This window comes from Sycon ciliatum, chromosome 1, assembly GCF_964019385.1.
Source record: "Sycon ciliatum chromosome 1, ocSycCili1.1, whole genome shotgun sequence".
In the NCBI taxonomy this organism is placed as follows: Eukaryota; Metazoa; Porifera; class Calcarea; order Leucosolenida; family Sycettidae; genus Sycon; species Sycon ciliatum.
Genome location: NC_088643.1, coordinates 84129035 through 84151843, shown reverse-complemented (window position 1 = coordinate 84151843; position 22809 = coordinate 84129035). Strand labels below are relative to the sequence as shown.

Below are 22809 nucleotides of genomic sequence, written 5' to 3'. Positions count from 1 at the left end.
CTTTGGTCGGAGGAGTTACTTTTGCCCCGCCCCCACTTCCATCCAATATGCCACCGCCCCCGCTGCGCAGCATCTGATGGTTCTGTGGTATTCAGTAAAAAAAAAAAAACCCGCCGCAACCAAGGCAAAAGCCATTATTTTTTTGTAAACCGGTTGGAAGAGTCCCGGTCTTGCGACCATCTGACCGTTTGGGCCTTTGGGGTCAAGCGGCCCCAGTTCGGCCCCTCTGTATTCTAGCGGACTCCGAGTGCGACTCCTGCATGCGATGACTCGCCGATGAGTCAAGAGTCGTTGTCTACAAGTCACCTCCCAAAAAAAGACGTGTGTCACCCTCGTCCATAGCGCTAGTAGCAGCACGTACATGTGGCGCGCAACAAGTAGTGAAGGTCTTCTCTGCATAGTCTGCAAGCGAACTGAAGTCGTGTGACTCACACCACTCCTCCCAAAAAATAAATACAACGCTACGAGCTCGTACCAAATAAAAGCAGACAACACCTCCTACTCATTTTTTCGGAGCTGACTTTGAAATAGGTTTTGGGTCAGGCTTGTTTGGTATTCACGGTATTCCACTTGGATAACTGACCAATAGAGCCAGCACCGTACCATGGCTGCGGGTCGCACTATGCCCATTCGGGAGCTTACCTTGTTCAATAACGGGTACGGTGTGTTCGAAAGGCAAACTAGCGTCTCCGGCCGCGGCAACATTGACCTGTTGTTCAGGGATGGTGAAATCCAGGACGTTCTGCAATCTCTGTGCTTCACGTGAGTTGAGCACACCTGGACACTATTCAGAAAATACCATTTCAGACAAGCACGCACGACTTCATGTAGTCGACTCTTGTTCCGCTACTAGGAATTTCGGATTTTGTTAGCCTTCAGCATACTGTAATTTCACAAGTTTTCGGTGTACTTTTATTTTTGGTACTTTCGGTGCATCTGTTTCATACCTAAATTTTCAATACACCAAACAAACACTAACACACATAATCCAATTGGGAACTGCTCCTCTGTACGTAAAATTTCAGTGCTCACCTAACCTGGCCTTATGCTGTCAAACCGAAAATATCATTGAGCACCCAACATTTCTGAAATTGGAGTACAGTCATGTATATGGGGGGGGGGGGGGGGGGAGCACGCCATTCCTCAAGCAATTGTACAATTATTTGCTAGGCTTTGGTCAACCTTACAAATGTGACAAATGACTGAGTCAGCCAATGGAGTCAGTGCTGTGTATGTGGTAAATCTACTGCAACCCAGATTACTGCAGTTTTGTATGTGTATGAAAATCACGGTTTGTTCAGCACACACGTACACTCAATGCCGCCGGCCTCTCTACTGGGATTATCAGACACTGCCCAAAAATCCACACTCTCTCCGAAAACCAATCCGAAAAGGAGCATTTCCAATTTTCGGCAGAAGTTTCAATGCCTTGTGATAAGGGTGACCACGATGTACATTGTTCGGATATTGGCAACCGTGGCCACTTTGCCGTCGGAAACTCAGTTACTGTAAATATACAAAATTTCGGCGCTGCAAAATTTCGGCACCTCACAATTTGTGACATTTCGGCGGCGATTTATTTTCGGCGTGGGGTAGAGGGCATGGTATAGTGCAACAGATGCTGTGAAAAATTTCATCGGCGTTTTAATTTAGGCGTTTTGGGTCGGTGCCGAATATAGCCGAAATTAAATAGCTGCCGAAAATTTGTATATTTACAGTACTCGTGTATTGCATGCGTAGCGACCGGCCACTGGAGAATGTGTCTGGTTGGAGGAATAACTTCAACTATACATTACATCATTAGCCACTGACAGTGACTCCTCAGTAGTCAAGCAGTCACAAACCCACGAAATTACCCTCGGAGTTGTGTTTGCAAAGCACACTTGCTTGCATTCCTAACTACATGTAGCTTACACCTCCCCGGTGTAAACGTGATATCCCCCCCTCTCTCTCTCTCTAGATCATAATGTACTGGTCTGCAGCAGAGAACTTTCAATGTCCGAATTGCTCCCCATTCTAGGGACAGAGTAGAGCAAAGTGTTGGCCGAGCAATGCGGAACGCGTCTGCTGCCAGTGTGGAGCAGTGGGAGAAAATGTGCCCATGGCTTTGGCATTAGTTTGAACAGGACAGCACATGCCGGCTAGTATTACACATATCGTGACACATCTCGTCGCAATGACCCTGCTAACTACCGGCCGATATCTCTGCTGAATGGTGTGGCAAAATGCTACGAAGCGTTAATCAGCCGCCAGGTGTACGCGTTTGTAGCGAAACACAAACTACTGTCGCCGAAACAGTTCGGGTTTCGCCACCACCGAAGCACGGTTGACCAACTTGTGCATATCACATCAACTGTCAGCTCTGCATTTGATAACCGGGCCCAGTGTGATGCCGTCTTTCTCGATTTCTCGAAGGCATTTGATCGTACCAGCCATCGCCTCCTAGCCTCATGTCTGTCCGGTTGGTGTGCACCTGACTCATTCGCGTGGCTGATGGACTTCCTGGAAGGCCGATCGATGTCTGTGCGGGTCGGAACCTCCTTATCAACCCATATGTCGCTCACCGCTGGTGTGCCACAAGGCTCCCACCTAGGCCCTCTATTATTCAACCTTTCTATCAACTCCCTTCCCAGCATTCCCCAATCCAGCGATCTGACTCTGTTTGCGGATGATTCCAACATGGTCTGCGTTTCTCCGCCTACTGTTGTACCCGCCGCGCACACTGCCTCCCTGCAACTAGACCTTGATAGATGTGTGAACTGGTCCCATAAAGCTGAAGCAGTTTTCAATGCTAACAAATGTGTCCATGTTCCCTTTTGCAGACCTAAATCAAACCCACCTGATCCCAGGACCGTCACCATGGCCGGTACGTTACTGACCCAGCCCTCTTCCCACCGCCATCTGGGCATCATCCTCACTCCTTCACTCAATCTGTCCCCCCATATTCAACACATTACCAGCAAATTTCGAGGTCGGGTTTTTCTTTTAAACCACATGTCCAACTTCCTTCCTTTTCCTGCTGTGAATCTTTTGTATAAATGTTACGTTCGTCCCCTCCTTGAATATGCTGTTCCCGTTTGGATGTTTTCCGTTTCAGCCACCATGTCCACAACCCTTGATAAACTGCAGGCTACTGCTGCTAGAGCATACTTAAATAGTAAACTCAAGCGTCGGCCTGACTGGACGACTTCCAAAGAAGACCTCAATGTTCTGTCCTCTTGGGAATCGTTAGCATGGCGACGGCAGATTCTTGGCCTTGTCTATTTCCACCATGTATTCTCCCAATACCCCTCCTTGTTGTCTCACTTCCAGCTACCCTCTTCCCAAAGCAGTCGTCACCCTTCATCCATAATTCTTCCTAAAGCTGGCACCTTCTTTCGTAAATCAACCCTTTTTTCTTTGAGTGTTGCCTGGAATAAACTTCCTGAAGATATTCGTTCACTCTCTACAACAGCGAAATTTAGTATTGCTGTTCGTCGGTATCATTCGCAATCTATGTTTTCTTTGAAAGGTATTCCTGACTTTTGTGTCTAGGCTAACCACATCTATGATAGTTTCAATAGTTTGTGTATATGTCAGTTATAGTAGTCCGCAATGCTGCTTTTCTAATTCTCATTATGATTAGCATGCAATGTACTACCCGAAGTACTGGATTTACTTCTTCTGTACTCTATATTCTAATGTATCTTCTACCTCTTCTCCCTTACGAACATACTTTCTCATTTTCCATACTTACTTAGGAGACTCCCTTCGATAGGCATCTATTTGCCTCTGGAGGATCCGTGAAATAAAAATCAATCAATCAATCAATCTCATTCACATGTAATTACATGTAGCAAGTGTTACGAACCGTGTTGTATGATTCTGTATTCATGTATGATTCTGTATTCATGTATGATTCTGTATTCATGTATGATTCTGTATTCATGTATGATTCTGTATTCATGTATGATTCTGTATTCATGTATGATTCTGTATTCATGTATGATTCTGTATTCATGTATGATTCTGTATTCATGTATGATTCTGTATTCATGTATGATTCTGTATTCATGCACATGTCACTGCAGTGGGTTTAGTAATCCTGGCTATAGCCGAAGATCTTTCCCATCTGTTTCTTTCCTTTTTTTGTTGCTATATAGCGGTGGTAGTCATGATGTTGGCAACATCTCGTACGAGTCTACCAAGCCACAGCCAAGCATTCGCCTCGATGACAGCACACCACTGGTGTCGCTCTTGCACGTGAGTACTGTGCCTAGGCTGCACAGGCGGGTATGCCCCGCTCTTCAATGTACACTCGGCTTGCACACACACACTTTGAACTGTGTGGACCGCAGCTGTACAACACACTGTATGGGCAGGCAAAGGCCACGTGTAAGGAAATCTACGCCTGCAAGAGGAGAAACTGATGATACACAAAACTGATGATCCACTTGACCACTAATCGTCAGTGCTCACAAGCTGCAAGTTCTGAGTTGCAACATCGGCATACAGCGGATCAGGGATATATTTTGGGTTTGAAGTTGCTCTGTGTCACGATTCCGGGCTTGCTCTGAGTACCAGTTCCTATCATGTGTTGTTTGAAAGGAACCTGCACACATAGCCATCCTGCAGTCTGAATGTATACACTCAGGTCTGAGAGGTCTGGCCTAGATAGCGACAGGCATCATATGTCACTACTTTTAAATGGTGACGTTAACCACCTGACATCATTGTGCTTGTGAGAGAGTTGCAAGTTTCCCTTTCAGATTTTCTTTTGGAGATAAGGCATGGGTGTCTAACTTTCTAGAGCACCTCTGCGGTTCTTCCTCTTCTTCTTGCGTACAGTCCCTGAGAGGAAGTCATGTTGCTCTACTTGTAAGAGATGACAAGGCCGAAGAAGGAAGCAAGGAAACTACCGAAGTGGCTGGTCAGATCTTAGGTGTGGACTCCAAGCTGTTTGGGAAAGTGGAAGGTTACTTTTTAACCATGTAAGTGCTGTGTGGGTAGCGTGGGTAGTGTGGGTAGTGTGGGTAGCGTGAAGAGAACAGTGCTGCACAGTATACTTGCTATCTATTCTACAACGTTGCTTCAAAAGTGATTTCAGGCCGTGTAAGATCATCCCCCCCCCCCCCCCGGACCCTTCTCGAGCCGCACAACACATTCCTGAAATGGCCTACCTCTGCCGGGGTAGTAATCAAAGAACCGTATTTTTTTGCTTGACTTTAACACCTACTAATGATTTTGCACATGCTCTGGAAGTGGCATAACCCCCCGCTGATTTTCCTCTGATATGCGTATTTGTATGTGGGCCATTGGTGCACTTAGGTTGGTGAGTGAAGGCTGCGTTCTGAAAACGATTCCTCTGTCAGAAATCATGGCGACTAAGTTGGTAAGGAATTGTGTAGTTAGGGATTGCGGGAATGCTTATTGTTGAATCATATGGCTGTATGTTAGACACGCCTGTAAAGACACATCGGAATGCCTCATGTGGAAAATCCTTGTTGGTGCTGCGTTGGTTAAGCTAGCTCAAACGTTAAATCCTTGGAAGTGAAAAGCCGTTACGGAAGAAATGCTGTTCTAAGTTGTCTTCAAGCATGAATAGATCCCAGAAGTGATCTTCGTATGGGCAGCGTTCTCGCCAGAGCGACATAGCGGGGCGCTGCGCCCTCCTTCACGTTTTGACCGCCCAATGATTGTGCCATCCTTCAGGGTGCGATCGCCACCTTTTATGCATGATGAGGATACATCATGCACATGTAGCAACACAACGTTATATGATTCATTGCATCAAAAATCATCACTTACCTCCAAATACCATATCAATGGCGGGTTCCAGTGACCGGTAAATAAATGCATGGAATGGAAGTGCAATAGTTGGTCCGTTGCTTACTGGTGTCGGTGAAAGTAGCGGCCAAAATGTCGGCACAAGATGTCGGTAAAATCACCTAATCTTGGGTCCGGTGACCCCCGCCGCCTTCACTTTTGTTCTGACAATAACCCTGATGGGGATACATACTGGTATGCTTTTTTGTTATACTTATGGAGCATCAAAGCCGGTTCGGCAAATTGCATTCGTGCCATTTCAAATGGCCATGAGTACAGCAAAAGACACGAGAACCCTGCCCATACAAATGCCGTTCCTGGGATCTATGCATGCTGGAGAACAATTCAGAACAGAGAAAATAGCATTTCTTCTGTAAGAGCTTTCATTTTTGAAAGCGGTTCGAGCTACTGAAGTACATCCACTTATGTTGGTGATTACCCGGCCTCGTTTCAACATAGTGTTCTAAGCCTCGTTTCAACATAGTGTTCTGAGCCTCGTTTCAACATAGTGACAATAGTGTTCTAAAGCCTCGTTTCAACATAGTGTTCTAAGCCTCGTTTCAACATAGTGTTCTAAAGCCTTGTTTCAACATAGTGTTCTGAGCCTCGTTTCAACATAGTGTTCTAAAGCCTCGTTTCAACATAGTGTTCTAAGCCTCGTTTCAACATAGTGTTCTAAAGCCTTGTTTCAACATAGTGTTCTAAGCCTCGTTTCAACATAGTGTTCTAAGCCTCGTTTCAACATAGTGTTCTAAAGCAGAGGAAAGAATCGTGTCAGAAATGAGTCATTTAATTTTTTTTACAAATTCTGTTGCATTCCTATGATGAAGTCTGGCAAGAAGCACTGGCAGAGCTGCTGGGCCTCTGCTGCACTCAAGAAGACGTGCAACTGCCGGCCACTACTTCATGCTGTTCTATCTGTGACCAGTAACCATGGCAACGCCAAGATAGGCCTTTGCAGAGTATTGTGCATTTAAGGTGTTTACTGGAGAGTCGTCTCTAACGTGTGGTTCGCCGCAATCATATTGCCTGTACGTGACGCGAGGAAATTGCCTCGATTCGCTGTGTCTCTTCCATGTCGCATCTAGCTGGAAGGTAACACAAAGGAGGATCTGCAGCACGCACTGGACCATGCTCAGACTGAAAAGAAGCCGGACATGCAGAAGCTGACGATCTTCTACAAAGGCGCCACCAAAAAGAATCCACTCACTGTAAAATATGGTCAGTAGAGTGTCTCCTCCGAATTTTTTCTAAATCAATGCTTTTTATTGATTACCTGGGATTACCTGGGACAACGAGTGGTATGGTCAATACCGTAATGACCCTAGCAATACCGTAGTGACCCTAGCAATACCGTAGTGACCCTAGCAATACCGTAGTGACCCTAGCAATACCGTAGTGACCCTAGCAATACCGTAGTGACCCTAGCAATACCGTAGTGACCCTAGCAATACCGTAGTGACCCTAGCAATACCGTAGTGACCCTAGCAATACCGTAGTGACCCTAGCAATACCGTAGTGACCCTAGCAATACCGTAGTGACCCTAGCAATACCGTAGTGACCCTAGCAATACCGTAGTGACCCTAGCAATACCGTAGTGACCCTAGCAATACCGTAGTGACCCTAACAATACCGTAGTGACCCTAACAATACCGTAGTGACCCTAGCAATACCGTAGTCACCATAGCAATACCGTAGTGACCATAGCAATACCGTAGTCACCATAGCAATACCGTAGTGACCATAGCAATACCGTAGTGACCCTAGCAATACCGTAGTGACCCTAGCAATACCGTAGTGACCCTAGCAATACCGTAGTGACCCTAGCAATACCGTAGTGACCCTAGCAATACCGTAGTGACCCTAGCAATACCGTAGTGACCCTAGCAATACCGTAGTGACCCTAGCAATACCGTAGTGACCCTAGCAATACCGTAGTGACCCTAGCAATACCGTAGTGACCCTAGCAATACCGTAGTGACCCTAACAATACCGTAGTGACCCTAGCAATACCGTAGTGACCCTAGCAATACCGTAGTCACCATAGCAATACCGTAGTGACCATAGCAATACCGTAGTCACCATAGCAATACCGTAGTGACCATAGCAATACCGTAGTGACCCTAGCAATACCGTAGTGACCCTAGCAATACCGCAGTGACCCTAGCAATACCGTAGTGACCCTAGCAATACCGTAGTCACCGTAGCAATACCGTAGTCACCGTAGCAATACCGTAGTGACCGTAGCAATACCGTAGTCACCGTAGCAATACCGTAGTGACCCTAGCAATACCGTAGTGACCCTAGCAATACCGTAGTGACCCTAGCAATACCGTAGTGACCCTAGCAATACCGTAGTGACCCTAGCAATACCGTAGTCACCGTAGCAATACCGTAGTGACCCTAGCAATACTGTAGTGACCCTAGCAATACCGTAGTGACCCTAGCACTATCGTAGTCACCGTAGCTATACCGTAGTCACCGTAGCAATACCGTAGTCACCGTAGCAATACCGTAGTCACCGTAGCAATACCGTAGTGACCCTAGCAATACCGTAGTGACCCTAGCAATACCGTAGTGACCGTAGCAATACCGTAGTCACCGTAGCAATACCGTAGTGACCCTAGCAATACCGTAGTGACCCTAGCAATACCGTAGTCACCGTAGCAATACCGTAGTCACCGTAGCAATACCGTAGTGACCCTAGCAATACCGTAGTCACCGTAGCAATACCGTAGTGACCCTAGCAATACCGTAGTGACCGTAGCAATACCGTAGTGACCCTAGCAATACCGTAGTGATCCTAGCAATACCGTAGTCACCGTAGCAATACCGTAGTCACCGTAGCAATACCGTAGTGACCGTAGCAATACCGTAGTCACCGTAGCAATACCGTAGTGACCGTAGCAATACCGTAGTCACCGTAGCAATACCGTAGTCACCGTAGCAATACCGTAGTCACCGTAGCAATACCGTAGTGACCCTAGCAATACCGTAGTGACCCTAGCAATACCGTAGTCACCGTAGCAATACCGTAGTGACCGTAGCAATACCGTAGTGACCGTAGCAATACCGTAGTCACCGTAGCAATACCGTAGTGACCCTAGCAATACTGTAGTGACCCTAGCAATACCGTAGTGACCCTAGCAATACCGTAGTCACCGTAGCAATACCGTAGTGACCCTAGCAATACCGTAGTCACCGTAGCAATACCGTAGTGACCGTAGCAATACCGTAGTCACCGTAGCAATACCGTAGTGACCCTAGCAATACCGTAGTGACCCTAGCAATACCGTAGTGACCCTAGCAATACCGTAGTGACCGTAGCAATACCGTAGTGACCCTAGCAATACCGTAGTCACCGTAGCAATACCGTAGTGACCCTAGCAATACTGTAGTGACCCTAGCAATACCGTAGTGACCCTAGCACTATCGTAGTCACCGTAGCTATACCGTAGTCACCGTAGCAATACCGTAGTCACCGTAGCAATACCGTAGTCACCGTAGCAATACCGTAGTGACCGTAGCAATACCGTAGTCACCGTAGCAATACCGTAGTCACCGTAGCAATACCGTAGTGACCCTAGCAATACCGTAGTCATCGTAGCAATACCGTAGTGACCGTAGCAATACCGTAGTCACCGTAGCAATACCGTAGTGACCCTAGCAATACCGTAGTGACCCTAGCAATACCGTAGTCACCGTAGCAATACCGTAGTCACCGTAGCAATACCGTAGTGACCCTAGCAATACCGTAGTCACCGTAGCAATACCGTAGTGACCCTAGCAATACCGTAGTGACCGTAGCAATACCGTAGTCACCGTAGCAATACCGTAGTGACCCTAGCAATACCGTAGTGACCCTAGCAATACCGTAGTGACCGTAGCAATACCGTAGTCACCGTAGCAATACCGTAGTCACCGTAGCAATACCGTAGTCACCCTAGCAATACCGTAGTCATCGTAGCAATACCATAGTGACCGTAGCAATACCGTAGTGACCCTAGCAATACCGTAGTGACCGTAGCAATACCGTAGTCACCGTAGCAATACCGTAGTGACCCTAGCAATACCGTAGTGACCCTAGCAATACCGTAGTCACCGTAGCAATACCGTAGTGACCCTAGCAATACCGTAGTCATCGTAGCAATACCGTAGTGACCCTAGCAATACCGTAGTGACCCTAGCAATACCGTAGTCACCGTAGCAATACCGTAGTGACCCTAGCAATACCGTAGTGACCCTAGCAATACCGTAGTCACCGTAGCAATACCGTAGTGACCCTAGCAATACTGTAGTGACCCTAGCAATACCGTAGTGACCCTAGCACTATCGTAGTCACCGTAGCAATACCGTAGTCACCGTAGCAATACCGTAGTGACCCTAGCAATACCGTAGTCACCGTAGCAATACCGTAGTGACCCTAGCAATACCGTAGTGACCGTAGCAATACCGTAGTGACCCTAGCAATACCGTAGTGACCCTAGCAATACCGTAGTCACCGTAGCAATACCGTAGTGACCCTAGCAATACCGTAGTGACCGTAGCAATACCGTAGTCACCGTAGCAATACCGTAGTGACCGTAGCAATACCGTAGTCACCGTAGCAATACCGTAGTCACCGTAGCAATACCGTAGTGACCCTAGCAATACCGTAGTGACCCTAGCAATACCGTAGTCACCGTAGCAATACCGTAGTGACCGTAGCAATACCGTAGTGACCGTAGCAATACCGTAGTCACCGTAGCAATACCGTAGTGACCCTAGCAATACCGTAGTGACCCTAGCAATACCGTAGTGACCCTAGCAATACCGTAGTGACCGTAGCAATACCGTAGTGACCCTAGCAATACCGTAGTCACCGTAGCAATACCGTAGTGACCGTAGCAATACCGTAGTCACCGTAGCAATACCGTAGTGACCCTAGCAATACCGTAGTGACCCTAGCAATACCGTAGTGACCCTAGCAATACCGTAGTGACCGTAGCAATACCGTAGTGACCCTAGCAATACCGTAGTCACCGTAGCAATACCGTAGTGACCCTAGCAATACTGTAGTGACCCTAGCAATACCGTAGTGACCCTAGCACTATCGTAGTCACCGTAGCTATACCGTAGTCACCGTAGCAATACCGTAGTCACCGTAGCAATACCGTAGTCACCGTAGCAATACCGTAGTGACCGTAGCAATACCGTAGTCACCGTAGCAATACCGTAGTCACCGTAGCAATACCGTAGTGACCCTAGCAATACCGTAGTCATCGTAGCAATACCGTAGTGACCGTAGCAATACCGTAGTCACCGTAGCAATACCGTAGTGACCCTAGCAATACCGTAGTGACCCTAGCAATACCGTAGTCACCGTAGCAATACCGTAGTCACCGTAGCAATACCGTAGTGACCCTAGCAATACCGTAGTCACCGTAGCAATACCGTAGTGACCCTAGCAATACCGTAGTGACCGTAGCAATACCGTAGTCACCGTAGCAATACCGTAGTGACCCTAGCAATACCGTAGTGACCCTAGCAATACCGTAGTGACCGTAGCAATACCGTAGTCACCGTAGCAATACCGTAGTGACCGTAGCAATACCGTAGTCACCGTAGCAATACCGTAGTCACCGTAGCAATACCGTAGTGACCCTAGCAATACCGTAGTCATCGTAGCAATACCGTAGTGACCGTAGCAATACCGTAGTGACCGTAGCAATACCGTAGTCACCGTAGCAATACCGTAGTGACCCTAGCAATACCGTAGTGACCCTAGCAATACCGTAGTCACCGTAGCAATACCGTAGTCACCGTAGCAATACCGTAGTGACCCTAGCAATACCGTAGTCACCGTAGCAATACCGTAGTGACCCTAGCAATACCGTAGTCACCATAGCAATACCGTAGTGACCCTAGCAATACCGTAGTGACCCTAGCAATACCGTAGTGACCCTAGCAATACCGTAGTGACCCTAGCAATACCGTAGTGACCCTAGCAATACCGTAGTGACCCTAGCAATACCGTAGTGACCCTAGCAATACCGTAGTGACCCTAGCAATACCGTAGTGACCCTAGCAATACCGTAGTCACCGTAGCAATACCGTAGTGACCCTAGCAATACCGTAGTGACCCTAGCAATACCGTAGTCACCGTAGCAATACCGTAGTCACCGTAGCAATACCGTAGTGACCCTAGCAATACCGTAGTCACCGTAGCAATACCGTAGTCACCGTAGCAATACCGTAGTGACCCTAGCAATACCGTAGTGACCCTAGCAATACCGTAGTCACCGTAGCAATACCGTAGTGACCCTAGCAATACCGTAGTGACCCTAGCAATACCGTAGTGACCCTAGCAATACCGTAGTGACCCTAGCAATACCGTAGTGACCCTAGCAATACCGTAGTCACCGTAGCAATACCGTAGTGACCCTAGCAATACCGTAGTGACCCTAGCAATACCGTAGTCACCGTAGCAATACCGTAGTCACCGTAGCAATACCGTAGTGACCCTAGCAATACCGTAGTGACCGTAGCAATACCGTAGTGACCCTAGCAATACCGTAGTCACCGTAGCAATACCGTAGTGACCCTAGCAATACCGTAGTGACCCTAGCAATACCGTAGTCACCGTAGCAATACCGTAGTGACCCTAGCAATACCGTAGTGACCCTAGCAATACCGTAGTCACCGTAGCAATACCGTAGTGACCCTAGCAATACCGTAGTCACCATAGCAATACCGTAGTGACCCTAGCAATACCGTAGTGACCCTAGCAATACCGTAGTGACCCTAGCAATACCGTAGTCACCATAGCAATACCGTAGTCACCGTAGCAATACCGTAGTCACCGTAGCAATACCGTAGTGACCCTAGCAATATCGTAGTGACCCTAGCAATACCGTAGTCACCCTAGCAATACCGTAGTGACCCTAGCAATACCGTAGTGACCATAGCAATACCGTAGTCACCGTAGCAATACCGTAGTGACCCTAGCAATACCGTAGTGACCCTAGCAATACCGTAGTGACCGTAGCAATACCGTAGTCACCGTAGCAATACCGTAGTGACCCTAGCAATACCGTAGTGACCTTAGCAATACCGTAGTCACCGTAGCAATACCGTAGTGACCCTAGCAATACCGTAGTGACCCTAGCAATACCGTAGTCACCGTAGCAATACCGTAGTGACCCTAGCAATACCGTAGTGACCCTAGCAATACCGTAGTGACCCTAGCAATACCGTAGTGACCCTAGCAATACCGTAGTGACCCTAGCAATACCGTAGTCACCGTAGCAATACCGTAGTGACCCTAGCAATACCGTAGTGACCGTAGCAATACCGTAGTCACCGTAGCAATACCGTAGTGACCCTAGCAATACCGTAGTGACCCTAGCAATACCGTAGTCACCGTAGCAATACCGTAGTGACCCTAGCAATACCGTAGTCACCATAGCAATACCGTAGTGACCCTAGCAATACCGTAGTGACCCTAGCAATACCGTAGTGACCCTAGCAATACCGTAGTCACCATAGCAATACCGTAGTCACCGTAGCAATACCGTAGTGACCCTAGCAATACCGTAGTGACCCTAGCAATACCGTAGTCACCCTAGCAATACCGTAGTGACCCTAGCAATACCGTAGTGACCATAGCAATACCGTAGTCACCGTAGCAATACCGTAGTGACCCTAGCAATACCGTAGTCACCGTAGCAATACCGTAGTCACCGTAGCAATACCGTAGTCCCCCCACTCAGCTTCTGTATTTTCCTGGTCTAAATAGTACACCTATTAAAGTTGTTAACGAGCACAAGCACCTGGGCGTTATTCTCGACCGCCAACTCTCCTGGTCTCCACAAGTCCAGTCTGTGTGCAAGCGTGCGAGTGCGTCCTTAGGTATGCTACAACCCCACTGCCAACACTTGAATGATAACTGCAGAAAATTGTTCTTTAAGTCGTACATTTTGCCTATATTTGACTATTGCGATATAGCTTGGTGCGGGTTGTCTCAGACTTTACTCCACAGACTGGAAGTACATCAACGCTTGCTTCTGAAAATTCTGTTTCGAAAAGACCAAACATTTGCCTCCCTTTGTCTTTATAAACTTGCTTCCACGCACCCTCTTCTTGCCCGACATCAGCAGCATCTTTGTATCCTTGTGCAAAAAATCTTCCTAGCCCAAGTCCCGAAACATATTGCCAAGTACAACTGGTTTGTTACCACTAGACCAACACGCAATGCCTTATCACTGCCCCGAGCTAGTTCCTCTCTGTTTTTGAAATCCCCTTTCTTCTCAGCATACTCCCTTTGGTCTAACCTGCCTACTAGCATTAAGACATGCCAGGATATCAGGAAATTCAAAGTCCAGCTTTCCACACTGTCTCATCCGAAGTGATCCCATGTATTACTAATGTGCCTCCCTTTCTTTTTCTCTCCCTATCTCCTTTCCCTCTCTGACAGCATCTTTCTTTTTCTCCCTTTTAGCTTGCCGTGGTTGGCTATCACCTGACCTCTCATGTTTATTGGCAGTCTTCGGACGGGCCAGGAGATGTTGAATAAATAAATAAATAAATAGTGACATTAGCAATACCGTAGTGACCCTAGCAATACCGTAGTGACCGTAGCAATACCGTAGTCACCGTAGCAATACCGTAGTGACCCTAGCAATACCGTAGTGACCCTAGCAATACCGTAGTCACCGTAGCAATACCGTAGTGACCCTAGCAATACCGTAGTGACCCTAGCAATACCGTAGTCACCGTAGCAATACCGTAGTGACCCTAGCAATACCGTAGTGACCCTAGCAATACCGTAGTGACCCTAGCAATACCGTAGTGACCCTAGCAATACCGTAGTGACCCTAGCAATACCGTAGTCACCGTAGCAATACCGTAGTGACCCTAGCAATACCGTAGTGACCGTAGCAATACCGTAGTCACCGTAGCAATACCGTAGTGACCCTAGCAATACCGTAGTGACCCTAGCAATACCGTAGTGACCGTAGCAATACCGTAGTCACCGTAGCAATACCGTAGTGACCCTAGCAATACCGTAGTGACCGTAGCAATACCGTAGTCACCGTAGCAATACCGTAGTGACCGTAGCAATACCGTAGTGACCCTAGCAATACCGTAGTCACCGTAGCAATACCGTAGTGACCGTAGCAATACCGTAGTGACCCTAGCAATACCGTAGTGACCGTAGCAATACCGTAGTGACCCTAGCAATACCGTAGTGACCATAGCAATACCGTAGTCACCGTAGCAATACCGTAGTGACCCTAGCAATACCGTAGTCACCGTAGCAATACCGTAGTCACCGTAGCAATACCGTAGTGACCCTAGCAATACCGTAGTGACCCTAGCAATACCGTAGTGACCGTAGCAATACCGTAGTCACCGTAGCAATACCGTAGTGACCCTAGCAATACCGTAGTGACCCTAGCAATACCGTAGTCACCGTAGCAATACCGTAGTGACCCTAGCAATACCGTAGTGACCCTAGCAATACCGTAGTCACCGTAGCAATACCGTAGTGACCCTAGCAATACCGTAGTGACCCTAGCAATACCGTAGTGACCCTAGCAATACCGTAGTGACCCTAGCAATACCGTAGTGACCCTAGCAATACCGTAGTGACCGTAGCAATACCGTAGTGACCCTAGCAATACCGTAGTGACCCTAGCAATACCGTAGTCACCGTAGCAATACCGTAGTGACCCTAGCAATACCGTAGTGACCGTAGCAATACCGTAGTCACCGTAGCAATACCGTAGTGACCCTAGCAATACCGTAGTGACCCTAGCAATACCGTAGTGACCCTAGCAATACCGTAGTGACCCTAGCAATACCGTAGTGACCCTAGCAATACCGTAGTCACCGTAGCAATACCGTAGTGACCCTAGCAATACCGTAGTCACCATAGCAATACCGTAGTGACCCTAGCAATACCGTAGTGACCCTAGCAATACCGTAGTGACCCTAGCAATACCGTAGTCACCATAGCAATACCGTAGTCACCGTAGCAATACCGTAGTGACCCTAGCAATACCGTAGTGACCCTAGCAATACCGTAGTCACCCTAGCAATACCGTAGTCACCGTAGCAATACCGTAGTGACCGTAGTAATACCGTAGTGACCGTAGCAATACCGTAGTCACCGTAGCAATACCGTAGTGACCCTAGCAAACCGTAGTGACCCTAGCAATACCGTAGTGACCCTAGCAATACCGTAGTGACCATAGCAATACCGTAGTCACCGTAGCAATACCGTAGTGACCCTAGCAATACCGTAGTCACCGTAGCAATACCGTAGTCACCGTAGCAATACCGTAGTGACCCTAGCAATACCGTAGTCACCGTAGCAATACCGTAGTCACCGTAGCAATACCGTAGTGACCCTAGCAATACCGTAGTGACCCTAGCAATACCGTAGTGACCGTAGCAATACCGTAGTCACCGTAGCAATACCGTAGTGACCCTAGCAATACCGTAGTGACCCTAGCAATACCGTAGTCACCGTAGCAATACCGTAGTGACCCTAGCAATACCGTAGTGACCCTAGCAATACCGTAGTCACCGTAGCAATACCGTAGTGACCCTAGCAATACCGTAGTGACCCTAGCAATACCGTAGTGACCCTAGCAATACCGTAGTGACCCTAGCAATACCGTAGTGACCCTAGCAATACCGTAGTCACCGTAGCAATACCGTAGTGACCCTAGCAATACCGTAGTGACCGTAGCAATACCGTAGTCACCGTAGCAATACCGTAGTGACCCTAGCAATACCGTAGTGACCGTAGCAATACCGTAGTCACCGTAGCAATACCGTAGTGACCCTAGCAATACCGTAGTGACCCTAGCAATACCGTAGTGACCGTAGCAATACCGTAGTCACCGTAGCAATACCGTAGTGACCCTAGCAATACCGTAGTGACCCTAGCAATACTGTAGTGACCGTAGCAATACCGTAGTGACCCTAGCAATACCGTAGTCACCGTAGCAATACCGTAGTGACCGTAGCAATACCGTAGTCACCGTAGCAATACCGTAGTGACCGTAGCAATACCGTAGTGACCCTAGCAATACCGTAGTGACCGTAGCAATACCGTAGTCACCGTAGCAATACCGTAGTGACCCTAGCAATACCGTAGTGACCCTAGCAATACCGTAGTCACCGTAGCAATACCGTAGTGACCCTAGCAATACCGTAGTCACCGTAGCAATACCGTAGTGACCCTAGCAATACCGTAGTGACCGTAGCAATACCGTAGTGACCCTAGCAATACCGTAGTGACCCTAGCAATACCGTAGTCACCGTAGCAATACCGTAGTGACCCTAGCAATACCGTAGTCACCGTAGCAATACCGTAGTGACCCTAGCAATACCGTAGTCATCGTAGCAATACCGTAGTGACCGTAGCAATACCGTAGTCATCGTAGCAATACCGTAGTCACCGTAGCAATACCGTAGTGACCCTAGCAATACCGTAGTGACCCAAGCAATACCGTAGTCACCGTAGCAATACCGTAGTGACCCTAGCAATACCGTAGTCACCGTAGCAATACCGTAGTGACCCTAGCAATACCGTAGTCATCGTAGCAATACCGTAGTCACCGTAGCAATACCGTAGTGACCCTAGCAATACCGTAGTGACCCTAGCAATACCGTAGTGACCCTAGCAATACCGTAGTGACCCTAGCAATACCGTAGTCACCGTAGCAATACCGTAGTCACCGTAGCAATACCGTAGTGACCCTAGCAATACCGTAGTGACCCTAGCAATACTGTAGTGACCGTAGCGTGTCCAACGCCTCTACATGATTGCATGATTGCATGATTGCATGATTGCATGATTGCATGATTGCATGATTGTCTTCTGACTACTGTAAACTGCCTAATATTCGCATCAAGAATTTTTCGCGATTTCTCAGAACCAACGAGTTTACGATAGCAAATTTTCGTGAATCACTGTGGTCACACACACACACACACACACACCCACTGTTGAAGTTTGATTTCACGATGGTTAATATTCGCGTTGCGCTCTTCTCGCAAATCTAGCAAACATTAATACGTCGCAAACTTTAAGGCGTCGCAAACATTAGGCAGTTTACAGTGTCTCATCTGTGTGATCTGGCAATGCATTGTTGTGAACTTGTACAGGACTTCATGTTGCCGAGTGGAAAAGTTCGTATCGGCTTATGTTCCTTGACGAGAGTGGTCGATTCCGCCTGGATGGTCTGGCCATCGTCAAGAATACGCAGGTAGTCAGCTGGCCGGCCTAGGTCAACTTTTCAGTCTATCCGTATGATTCACCAGTCCCTAGCATCACAGTCAGGTCATTGTGCATTGGTAATCTGTACTGCTAGACATCATGTTATCATACAACCAGTGGGTAGCACCTGTTCATCTTCTTACACTTACCAATGAGTTCATCCCTAGCTTGACAGAGAAACAAGAAACTGGTACAGTGGAATAAATCTAATGTGCTACAAGTGCGTGAGTCGAGGCCACTGGCTATTAGCTTCAGTACACCGTGAGAGCGTCACTCCGTCTACAGCATCATGATTGTCTTAACTTAAAATTCTCGTTTTGAACATGAACATGTTGCTGACTGTAACAGGAAGAAGACTGGAATGACATTGGTCTCACTCTAGTTGTTGGCAATCCCAAGATTGTGCAAGCCAGCAGCAGCAAGAAGGGTGGAGCGAGTTCAGCGTAAGTTGTTGCAGAGATTTTTCCATCCTCCTGTATGGGAAGAGTGGTCGATGCCCATGCACGTATGAGAACTACAGACATGCCATATTGTTACACTCATACCTCGCTTATCCGGGCGGTCCGCGACCGGGCACTACCCGTAACTTCGGAATGTCCGCAACTCCGAATCACATACATTTTTTTATGGGGAAAGGCCATAAATAGCATATGACGTCACTATTTTCACGAAAAGTGGCAAAAGAGTAGTAATATGTCCACTAAAACTTGCCCAAAGGGTGCTGGGTAGACTGAAGTGGTATCACAAACGAAATCCTAAAGATCCTTGGTCCGTCAATCTGCGATCCATTGAGTTTAATTTTTAATCTGTCCTTCTCATCTGGTGTTTTTCCATCTGTCTGGAAACGCTCCGTTCTTGTCCCCATTTACAAAAATAAGGGCAGCAAATCCAATCCAACAAATTACCGTCCCATTTCCCTCCTTTCTGCAATATCGAAACTGTGTGAGCGCGTCATGTACGACCAGTTGTATGCCCATGTAAGGCCAAGTAAAATAAAATCCCAGTTTATCGTCCTTTTTTCACAAAAATCGGGGAGGGAGGGCAGATTTTATTTTTATTTTTTATTTTTTTGATGTGCTACAGACTAGTATAGTTCTTGGTAAACAATGACACATCATGTGCAACAATCTGCAACAGAATAGTGGTAGTGTATGGAATACACAATGCTATAACAGTTATATGTACATAAACAATTACATGCAAAATCTTTGGATCGACAGATTGTCACTCCACTCATAAGACACAAACCCCAAGACGAAGCTGTGTTTTCAAGCCTTAGCCGACGTAAAAAATCAAGCTTTTTGGCAAAATTCTAGATTTAAAAAATAAAAATAAATTCCGGGCGGCCTCGAAAAATGGGGCGGGCGGGGACGATAAACTAGGATTTTTTTTTACTTGGCCTAAACCCTCTACTATCTCCAGCCCAGTCTGGATTCCGCAAAGGAGATTCTACCGCGTGGCAACTTGCACGCTTTACTCAGAACCTGTTGGAACGCAGACATCAGCACTACTTCAGCCTAGTTTGTTTCTTCGACCTATCAAAGGCCTTTGATACAGTGTGGCACCGTGATTTGTTGGCCAAAGTTGCCTCCTTTAACATCGGTGGCAATGTTCTGCGGTGGCTCGAAAGCTACCTATCCTGCCGAGTCCAACAGGTCAGGGTGTCAGATTCGCTGTCCCAACCGCTCGAAGTATGTTCCGGTGTGCCACAGGGCTCAATACTTGGTCCTCTTCTCTTCTTGCTCTATGTAAATGACTTAAATCGCGTTCCAAATACCTCCCTGTACGCCGATGATACTACTCTTGTGGCATCTGAACTTTCCCTGCCCATGGCGTGTAATTCTTTGCAGTCGGAAATTCGCTCAGTGGTTGGATGCGTCTCTGGAAATTTCGACCTAATGCTGGAAAGACTGTCATATTGTGCATTCCACCTCATCCGCGTTATCCACTTCCCTGACGACCGGACGCCCATCCCAATTGTTAGCCACCACAAACACCTTGGAGTCATCTTTGACTCGGGCATGAGTTGGTCCCACCATCTGGAGTATCTCGAGCGCCGGACAAGTTCGGCTGTTGGTGTTCTATACAGTCACATGAGCCATTTACCACTAGTATGTCGCCGGGCTTTTTACGCCTCCTATATCTTACCCATAATTTTATACTGTAGCATTGTGTGGTGCAGTGCTGGAGCAGGAATGCTTACGCGGCTTGAACTAATGCATCGCAGGATTTTGAGAGCGATATTTCGTTTCCCACTTGACACCCAATAAACAATTCTGTATTCCCAATGCAAAACTTGTCCTTTACAAACCATAATTAACAGACTCTGCTGTAGTCCATCAGATTAAACTGCTGAAGGCCCCAATGCATATTCAAAATGCGCTTAACTGGTTTAACTCCTCTTCGTCAAGTCGTAATAAACTAAGATTCCCTATTTCAAGAAATAACTCAATGAGTCGCTCGCCTGTTTTCATTAGCTATTGTCTCTGGGACTCGCTTCCCCAAAAAATGCAATCATGTGAAAACATTTCTGCCTTTGTTCGTGATCTCTCAGACCATTTCCCGTAAACCTAATAATGCAACTTGATTTGCAGCCCAATCTCTTCTTTTATTGTGATTTGCACTTGTTTTTCTTTCTTCTTCTTTTTTTCTTCTTGTCAAAGTTTTGCCATGGCTGGCTATAATCGCCCTCACCTCCTCCTTGATTGGCCTTGGCCATGAGTGTGTGCGTAATAATAATAATAATAATAATAATAATAATAATAATAATAATAATAATAATAATAATAATAATAATAATAAGTGCCTGTAACTTCGGGGTCCGGACAAGCTGGGATAACCGATGTATGAGTGTATATGTGTGACAGTGTTTATGCACAGCAAACGATCAGTCTGGAAGTAGAGAATGGAGAATAAGACGAAGGATACCATGAACAAAATACTGAAACTTAGCCGACTGTTGGCTGGTGTGTGTGTGTGTGTGTGTGTGTGTGTGTGTGTGTGTGTGTGTGTGTGTATGTGTGTGCGTGCCTGTGTGTTTTCTTTCTCCAATTGTGTAGAGGAAGAATGTCACTGGAAATCCGACCAGTGGTAAGCACAGACTACACTCAGTACACTCCTAGTCTCTGACAGTGCATGGCAGTGCATGGCAGTGCATGGCAGTGCATGGCAGGGCATGGCAGGGCATGGCAGGGCATGGCAGGGCATGGCAGTGCATGGCAGTGCATGGCAGGGCATGGCAGGGCATGGCAGGGCATGGCAGTGCATGGCAGTGCATGGCAGTGCATGGCAGTGCATGGCAGTGCATGACAGTGCATGGCAACACACACGTCTACTAATTGGTAGTGTCACTGTTCTGCTAGTACTAGCACCCTAGTGGCTCATGCACAATTCCGCTCCCTGATTACGTTATTTGGCAACTGCTAGATGATCTGCGGCTCCTTGCAACTTCACTGTTGGCTTGCTGTTAGCCTTTCACTGTTGGCTTGCTGTTAGCCTAGATATCAGCACACTCCCTTACCTGCCCCACATCAGGCAATCCCCATCAGGCAATCCCCATCAGGCAATCCGCATCAGGCAATCCCCATCAGGCAATCCCCATCAGGCATCCCCATCAGGCAATCCCCATCAGGCAATCCCCATCAGGCAATCCCCATCAGGCAATCCCCATCAGGCAATCCCCATCAGGCAATCCCCATCAGGCAATCCCCATCAGGCAATCCCCATGAAGCTATCTCCACGAGGTAATCCCTATGAGGTAATTCCCATGAGGTAATGCGCATGCATCATCAGCTAGTGTCATGAAACAGCTAAGCTCAGATAAAGGCAGGCATAGCTCAAACTGTATCCTGGTAACAGTGTTGTGCCCATGCATCTGGGTCAATTTGTCTGGGTTAATCTGGGTGAGTGTATCCGTGGGTTAATTAATGTATCTGGGTTAATGTGCCTGGGTTAATGTATTGCAGGAAGGTCGTGGTGGCTCATACAGTGTCAACGTTCATCCTGGAGATTCGATCTTTGCCTTGAAACAGGAGATAACCCGTCTGAAAGGTATGGTTTGATAATCTTGCACACACCAGTTTGAGTGCATGAAATCGTGCACACACCAGTTTGAGTGCATGAGCCTATTTCTATGAAAGTGGACATGACTTTTGCTTGAATTAGAGACTTGGACAGTTGTCATCCTTTCCTGTTATGTAGTTTTGAAAGTTGACTGTTTGTTGGCAGCTTGGGTACCCCATTTCTATCTGTGTATTGTGCTACGTTGTGTGTATGCGCTCGTGTGTGTATGCACACATGTTTGTGCTCTTGTTTGTGTATCCGTGTGTGTGTGTGTGTGTGTGTGTGTGTGTGTGTGTTTGTGTGTGTGTGTGTGTGTGTGTGTGTTTCTATTCATCACAGGCATTCCCGTGTTTGAGCAGCGTTTGATTTATGCCGGCAAGGAAGTTGGAGGTCTGTTCACGATTTGCTTCAGAAGTTTGCTTCAGATTTTCCGTAGAAGGATGTGTGCCTTATTTGCTTGTCAAGTCTCTGCCATCTACATGCACCTCAACACAGCTATGGCGCGTCAATGGTGTGGCAATAGCATGCAATGCATGCATACAGCCCTTAGGTACTGTTTATGCAATGATAAACTGTCATGTAGCCGGGGAAACGTTTGCCAAGCTTTCCCGCCCTATCTACCAACCGTGACTGGCTATCTCAGTGTCACTTTCTCTTTTGGTTTTGT

The 22809-nt window shown here is 47.2% G+C and overlaps 1 protein-coding gene across 1 annotated transcript in view; it reads left to right on the top strand.

Moving 5' to 3' along the window:
- Positions 1-455: 455 nt before the first annotated feature.
- LOC135805963 (uncharacterized) overlaps positions 456-22809 on the top strand; it is a 34269-nt gene continuing 11915 nt past the window's right edge. Inside the window, exons 1-10 of the mRNA XM_065320088.1 lie at positions 456-762; positions 4143-4242; positions 4828-4970; positions 5308-5371; positions 6894-7026; positions 17969-18069; positions 18429-18523; positions 21140-21170; positions 22046-22130; positions 22482-22532. Of these exons, the coding sequence (XP_065176160.1) occupies positions 605-762; positions 4143-4242; positions 4828-4970; positions 5308-5371; positions 6894-7026; positions 17969-18069; positions 18429-18523; positions 21140-21170; positions 22046-22130; positions 22482-22532 (961 nt within the window). The 5' untranslated portion in view covers positions 456-604. The remainder of the gene's footprint in view (positions 763-4142; positions 4243-4827; positions 4971-5307; positions 5372-6893; positions 7027-17968; positions 18070-18428; positions 18524-21139; positions 21171-22045; positions 22131-22481; positions 22533-22809) is intronic.